The following is an 8,158-nucleotide window of genomic DNA, read 5'->3' on the forward strand; positions in this document are numbered from 1 at the left end:
TTAAGAGAAATGTCATTACACAGAGAGATTGTCTGAGTTGTAATGCATTGGTTGGGAGAGTGTTGAAGCCAGGATACATAGAATGTTTCAAAAGAAAGTTGAATATATGTTTTAAAGGGATGAAGATAGGGGACGACCGAGCCAGCGCTGGACAGTGGTACTACCTGGGGAGCTCTTTCTGGAATGGGTGCAGATGATCACATGGTGCCCTTCTGTCCTGCAAAACTCTCTGATTTTGTTATTATTTGCCCTTCCGTTCCTAGACTGTGAGTTTGACCCATTGTTTAATAATGCTCACCTACAAAAGCAAGAGAAATTATACACTTGTTTATTTCAATTTCTCCCGGCCCAACCAATCCACCTGTGCTTCATCACACTTTTCATTAAGTAATCTTGAAGTGTGTTACTGGAAAGGTTCTGCATCTCATGTACCTTCTATGGAAAAAGAACCAGACTTAACATTCGGGGAGTTCCTGGGGTTTCGAGTTCACAGTGAGATGGGAAGTGTTTAGGGGATATGTAAGGGGAAGGTTATTCACAGAGAGGGTGGTGGATGCCTGGAATGCGTTGCCAGCGGAGGTGGTAGGACAAGAATAAAGGCGGTCGGTGAGATATACCTGGACATACAAATGACTGGTCTGGGAGCAAAGGGAATAGAGCCATACAAAATAGGCGGCAGGTTTAGATAGAGGGTCTGGGTCCCCGCAGGCTTGCAGTTTCGAAGAGCCTGTTCCGGTGCTGTAAGTTTCTTTGTTCTTTGTCCTTCTGGTGCAGTATCCATCTTCAGAGTTGTTTGCAGTTAGGAAAGATATATATGTTAGAGGAAGTGTGGGGGCGGGGTGCAGGAGTAAACGATAGGTAGGAATGTGCCCAGAGAGTGAGATTGTGCGAAGATAATCCTCACAGAATGAATAGTTCCTAAAGGGGATCGTTGTGGTCTGACAGCATAATACAGTTTTCATAGTTCTGCGTGCAAAAACGAATTCTCGTTATAATAGAAGCAGTTCCTAAACCCACACAGGATAGCAAAAGTACAGGAAACATTATCTGTTCTAAGTCGAACAAACCACATAAAAATTACAAAAATATATTGCCCAGTGGGGTACATGTAAGTGTACAGCTTCAGTTCTTCAAGGAAAGAGGCGATATATTGAATCTTAGTGAGAACACAATTCAATATGTGTACCTTTAACTTTAGTCCTTCTGACAAGAGAAACGACCAAATCATAACTCCAAATAGGTTTACGTGTTCATTCTTTTCCGTTTCATTCATGAGTCACAGTCAATTCAGAAAAACAAACTGTGGTAAATGATCATGCTGATGACATTTCTAATTGGTTGTTTGCGTCATCTGACTTATTATGTTGTTACATTCGATCGTTTCTTTTCATATGTATGGGTATATATGTGGTTGTGAGAGGGAAATAATGCGTACATTTCTTCTGGCTCTTTGTACTCTTATCTGTGCACTAAGATGTCTGTGAAGATGGTTCATATAGTCTTATTTCATTAAAGTTGTTCTTGACTTCCTTCCGGAAATATTCCTCCACTGAGAGAGCAGGAAAGATGCATGGTACAACAGAAACTCCTGTAATATGACTCCACTTGTTTATACAAACCTTTCAAGTTCCATTAACTGCCATTAAAAGCACATCATTCTGAACTTTTGCAAATAGATCTTGCTATTTAGGATGCACTGGAACCTGCCTTATTTAATATTGCACAGGAGCACAGGTTGCTTAACTTATACAAGATTTTTTTTCTTTCAATGCAGCAATATCATAAGCCAGAAAGCAATTTCTGGATCTTGCTCCCCAGTTTTTTTCTTATTTGACGAATATTTACACACCTGCCTGCTCGATTTCATGTACATTTCAATACACCCAGCTCTTTGGCACTGTCAATACGCATGACTTCCATCACTTCTTCTTCCCCATTCCACACTCTCATTTTTTGCCTTCACATGTTTTTTTCCGAATCTCCACCCATTACCCATCTCACTCTCCGACCTTGTAAATTTAAATCCCACCCAACAAATTTTGTACTCTTTGTGATGAGGAGAAGCACATCTCTTCAGGAGACCATTGTGCTACGCAACAATGATCCCAGTCTCTGAGAAATCAGAACTCCTCCACTGTATGTCACCCCTCAAGTCATGCTGATGGGTTTTGCGTAAATGGTGAAACTCGTGGCATGCAAAACATTTCTAAGATTTTTGCCACATTACTACTATGGATTCGTTCCTGCATTTCAATCTACATCTAAATCCACGGAACGGTTCCTGCATGTTCTCCACGCTGTCCATCGCCATCTCTTTGGTTCCAACATGTACCCCAATGACTGACTTTTTACTCTAACTTATGTAATCATTCTCTTTATGATTCAAACACTTGCACCCGGAGACAGGACATCATAACGTCCTCGCGATGTAGCTGCAAAACTAAATGTAGTTCTTTCTAACGATTGAGTCACACACCATGACTAATCTGCCTTCCAGCCGCTCCGTTTTTTTTTTTCAGCGTATCCTTGACACAACGGTACTGTGGTTTTCTCTCACGTCATCACCCAGACTCACTCAAGTTGCTCAACAAATCGGACTCCAAAATATAATACATGTGACACAGAACCAAGGATACTGTGTTTCCTGCACCTGCTTTCTCTATTCCCTTGGCGAATGGTCACCAGTTCACGTGCCATCTCTGCACTGCTCCTTGACTGCTTATCACGATGTCATGTGATAACCCTCTGGTTGACTCTTCCAGAAACCTCTCTCTTTCTTGAATGCTGCACAGTGCGAAAAGTTGATTCTCCAAGTCAACCACGTATTATTCAAGAACTGTAACTGTCTGACACTAAAGGCAGATCTGACCATTCTTGATACCTTAGTAATCCAAAACCTCACACGTTTTATATAGCCCAAATATCATGAGCTTTCCCCGAGTTTCTGCCATATTGGAAGATCAAGATGATGCAACATGCTGATGACCTGTTGTCCCTTAAATATGATCAGTCGTTCTAAAGTCTTCTCTTTCTCTCTCTCTCTCGTTTCAGCGAGGATGGAGGAAGGGAAGGAAACACTACAGTTATCGAATTTTGGGGCTTCACTCTTTTGTGTCGCTGGATCCTTCAAGGGGCCTTTCACAATTATGATGAGCAAGGCAACCTCTCTCAGAATCCTCAACAGTCTCTTCTCAGTGCCACCTTCTGTTGGATTTTCTTCCTCCTGTTGAACACAACTCTCCTTCAAAATCATTATGAAGTTGGCAAGCGAGGCAGCATTTCACAGAACGCATCTCAGTCATATGATGCCGTTGCCCTGCATGCCTGCAGGTCAGAAGCAGAGAGAGAGTGGTGAGCTTGTGGGTATTTACAAGAGATCTTCAACTATTGGGGACTAAGTAAATGAGAGCATTGGCGTGCAGATCAAGGAAACTCGCTGGGCAATTTGGGTTGTAATATTTTGTGATTTTACATACATTAGGGCGGACTGTGAGAAGTGTAAAGTATGGGACAATGAAAGTCAGAAATGTCGACAAAGTACATTGTATACATTTCTGGAAGAGTACATTTCCAGTCGTACCAGACATGGAATTGTCCGGAATATGGTTCTAGTAAATGAGGCAGGCCATGTGGAGAACAGCAGAATGGCGGAGCATTTGAAAAATAGTAATCAGAATACGGCAAATACTGAAAAGTGTTTGGAAGTGGGTCGAAATCAGGCTATGTTTAAGATCCTCGGCTGGATCTTCGGCATCTAAACTTTGAACGTGACTAAGCTAATTAGTAATGCATTATGGTTGATAAATCATTGGATGAGAATGGGAGAATTTCAAAAGAAAGATAAATATGATTGAAACTAAATATGTGCATATGAGTAATAATTGTAGGCTACGTAATGATAGAGTGAATATATCACGATATCGATGGGAATACAAGAAGGAAAAAGGAGGCATATTATACATTCTGCAATATTAATTGTACTATAAATTTGGAAGAGATTCAGAAATGCAGGAGAGCGGCTAAGGCTGGAATAACGTGAAAGTGAGCTCTGCAGATGCTGGAGAACAGGGTCGATAGTGTGGTCCTGGCAAAGCACAAAAAAGCATTCTCTGAAGTTAACCAGTAACGCTTAAAGAGTTGTTAAGAAGTCGTTTTGGATCCTTGGATTTATCAGTGAGGTAAAATGCTGAAAAGGAAGAAGTGCTGCTACACCTCTAAAAAAAACATTTGTCAGAACCGGGTCTCTGGCTCAGTTCCTGGTACCTTACTGAAAGAAGAATATCATAAACCTGGACAGAGGACAAGGGATATTTCCTACAATTATTCCAGAAATGAAAATGTCCTTTGGGAAGGAAGGTTAGAAAGGTTTATTCTGCTTGGAGCAGAGAAATTAAAAGATGACCTTATTGGTCAGCTCAATATTACAGACAATATTTACAGTTCAACGAAGGACATTCTGTTTCCACAAAATGGTGCATTAGAAACAAAGGAGTAAAAGTATCAATATTGTAAACAAGAGAGCCAGAAGTGAGGTGAAGAGAGATTTCTTTACTCATACAGTTATTCGAATTTGGAGTGTGTTGTCCAGGAAAGTGTAAGACAGATTCCATATGACGTTTCAAAAGATATTTGGAAAGACGTTTGAAAGTGACGACGTCAGAGGGCTCCGAAAATCGGCCGGGAGAATAGGCTTCGCTGATTCGCTCTTTCGTGAGCTCCTTTATACACATTGTGTTTCATAGCCTTCTTTTGATCTGCGAAGTTTTATGATTGTATGTTGTTTTAATTTTTATTACGGTGCATATTTAACCATAATCTCAACATTTTTCAATTGTAAAGGATGCAAAACATGTCTTCTTTTGTATTATATTTGCACGTGGAACTGGCATGAATTTATTTGGCATTTGCTGAAATGACGCATCTTTTCGACTCTCTCCATATGACATGTTGCAACTGTTCTAGCCCATCGCCGAACCGTTTCGATTACCTGAGATGCTCTATTTCTTACTGTAGAATTTTGACAGACAATTGATTATTTTTATGAAGTTAAGCAGGACTTGTAATAAAACAACGTGCACAGAATCATTCAGAATTATTGATAAAAGCACAAAAAACAATAAGATTGGTTTCAGTGGTGAAAAGTTCCGAACAAATATTTTGTAAAGGAGCTGAGGAGACCGTTTCCCATTCTATTTTGAAATATTAACATCATGACGCCTTATTTAAATTTGAGAGGCCACTCACAGATCGAGGTTTTCTGTCACATTCCATCACATTTGAACGTTTCGGATCCTTCTGCGTAGTCAACAAGAAACTGAATTTGCTTGACTATTGGCTTTGCTACCTTGAATTTGCTGAGTTTGCACACACTGCATGCTATTTCAAGAGATTGATTAGGCACAGAGTCGCTCTGCAGGATATGAAACATGACTAGCATTTCTCTCTTCTCAATTTTTCCTGTTTAAATCCAGCAGTGATCGTGCTGAAAGGACACACCAGCACCTTCTTTATCTCCTCTCGGAACTTGTTCTGGGAGATTGCGTATATGAAGACGTTGTTGCAGGAACTGAGCAACTGAAGCATATTAACCATCTCTTGAATTATATACCGTGGGTCATTAAAATCCAGGCCAGAGAAGTAGCCTTCACCTGTAATTCGCACGTAGAGAAAATGCCCGAGATAGCTTGCCCACAAGAGGAGGAAGCTGATGGAGATTGTGAAGAGCAAGACTATGGACTTCTTGCGATTGGCCATCTCCATATCACCACGATTGTCGGCACCCCAGAGCCTCCTGCGTGCTCTGCTGGCTGCTAAGATGTGCCTTACGGTCAAGTTGTTCAGAAGCAGGATAAGCAAGAATGGTAGAAAAGGTGTAAATGTGTGGTCCAACCAGTCATAGACTTGCCAGATTGGCCAAGTATAGAAGATCACTCGAACGTCACAAAACCAGCCCACTCCATTCACAGTGTACAAAGGTTGATAGATGAAGTAGAAAGGGATGTTCTTGATACAGCTCATGGCATAGATTACTCCAATCACCAACGATGCAGTTTTCTCCTTGCAGTATCTGGCCTTCAATCTCTGGCAACAAATGGCTACAAAGCGGTCGAAAGTGAAGGCCACGGTCAACCAGACTGAACCATCCCGGCTGCAACGGACCAGCACTGCACCGAGTCTGCAAGCAAGCGTGGTGGATAGGTAACTGTCCCGAAAGTAAATGCGTCCAATCCGGTTCAGTACAACAGCGGTAATGATGACAATGAAGTCACTCACTGCTATTGCCACCAAATAATAGGTGATGCACCGGGAAAGTCCACACCGTCCTCGCGAGAGGATTGCAATTGCTATCAAGTTTGCTGTGAGAGGTAGAGACAGAGATATGTTATGATACATATGCCACCAGCTTTTGAATCATCTAATGTATTGCTCAAGTTTACCCTTTAAGATTCTGGTTTTGTCAAATCCGTTGATAAATGTTTGACATCCAGTGCTGGATTAATTAGTTTTCAGCACATGGAGTAACACAAACTACCCCTGCATAAATTCAACGCCTCCCCCACCCCGCCTTTGACAGTGAACCAATACTCACGTCTCACTATCAAAATAAGCATCTGCAAAATGCAAAATATTTGCTGCGAAGTTTTGATGCATACCATGTCCCATCCATCCAGCAACACTATGTTTGCTGATGTAAAATATGTCTACATCCAACAGCATTTCGATGGAACTTTCTAACTTTCCAATTAACACATATCCTCGTCATGTCAAACGATGTCATATATTGTTATTAACTGAGGTTACAGCTGATTGCTAAATCTGCATTTCTTGAATTCCTGATATATGTCCAAAAGTGGTGATGATGTCTTCCACTGCCCATACGATATATTGTGCGATTTCATGTCTCAATGGCTCCATCGTTCCAACTTATTTCCAATTATCTCTGTAATGTTATGAAATATTCAAGCTTTGTGCACTGTATTCTATTTTATCCTTATGTCTCTCATGGTGACCTTCATTTGTTTAAGGTCTCATGAAAGACCCCTTCGTATTTAAGGCAATCCTCTATGGATCAAGTCAAACCCGACGATTTCAAATAGAAATCAAAGATAAGCAACCAACATTCATGATGTCAGTGTCAACCACATCGAACACAAGTAAAATAGGCTGACCCATTTCAAAATCCATACGGAAAATACTCCATTGGTAACATTTTGAATGCATAATCCATTTTTTAAAATTGCATTTCCACTCAATTCCTCAACCCTTTCTGAAATTCAATGGTTGAACATCAAGTACTGCAACGACCACGTGCCATGAATGAATAAAGGAAGTCCCCAAATCTCATTAAAAATCTCCATTGTGAACATACTAGACTGCAATATTTGCATCGATCCAGTAATCAAAATGTAGATTGCTATGCCAATAAACTAAATTATATTTGATCTCGCAACTATCAAGTGGAATTATTGTAATGTAATAATCGCACAACCCCGTCGTAGTCCGTGTTTCTGCATTACGATGGGATTCTTTTGTCCAACACTAAAAACGAAAACGCAATGCTCTGAAAATAGTGGATTAATATTAATAGAACCCCTGTAATTTTAATTTCTAATTTAACCTTAAACTGTATCATATCATAGAATGCAACCATATAAATTACCACGTGCTCACATTAACAAATAATTGAAAATTTTTCAATACATATAAGAACATGAGCTTGATCATGAATAAAAGACGCAACACATTCGTAGCTAAAAAAAAACAACAAAATTTTGTAGTTAACGTTATTTACCAGGGACACCAATAAGTGCGAGAATGGGGTAGCAAATTGCAAAGAATGGGCCGTTCGCTGCACCGTGCATTGTCTTTCAAAAAGTGGAAGTACTCCCGAAGCTTCCCACCTTATCTCTAAGACGCAAACAAATCATCCCTCATTTATTTACAGTAAGCAAGTCCACAGGGGCAAATAACTGACAACACGTGCATTCAGAATATTTCATTGAACCAGCGTGTTAACTCACCCATGTGTGCCCAACTCTCTTTCCCATCAGAAAGATGAATCACCTCAAAGAACGTCTAAGAAAATTTAATGTTGCAAATGCCACAATTGCCACAGACCATGCCTGCATGAATCCATATCTTAGAATCGCTTATGTTA

General features: G+C 40.4%; 1 protein-coding gene across 1 annotated transcript; it reads right to left on the bottom strand.

Moving 5' to 3' along the window:
- Positions 1–5,430: 5,430 nt before the first annotated feature.
- Positions 5,431–7,862, bottom strand: LOC148136742 (putative G protein-coupled receptor 139). The gene is made up of 2 exons (XM_087983360.1): positions 7,793–7,862; positions 5,431–6,356 (listed from the first exon to the last, which is right to left on the bottom strand). The coding sequence occupies exons 1-2, from the start codon at positions 7,860–7,862 to the stop codon at positions 5,431–5,433; spliced, it is 996 nt and encodes a 331-aa protein (XP_087839486.1).
- Between the last annotated feature and the right edge of the window lie 296 nt (positions 7,863–8,158).

Source organism: Chiloscyllium plagiosum, unplaced genomic scaffold (assembly GCF_037043375.1).
Source record: "Chiloscyllium plagiosum isolate Xiang-an unplaced genomic scaffold, Cpla_swu_hap1 HiC_scaffold_45, whole genome shotgun sequence".
Lineage (NCBI taxonomy): Eukaryota > Metazoa > Chordata > Chondrichthyes > Orectolobiformes > Hemiscylliidae > Chiloscyllium > Chiloscyllium plagiosum.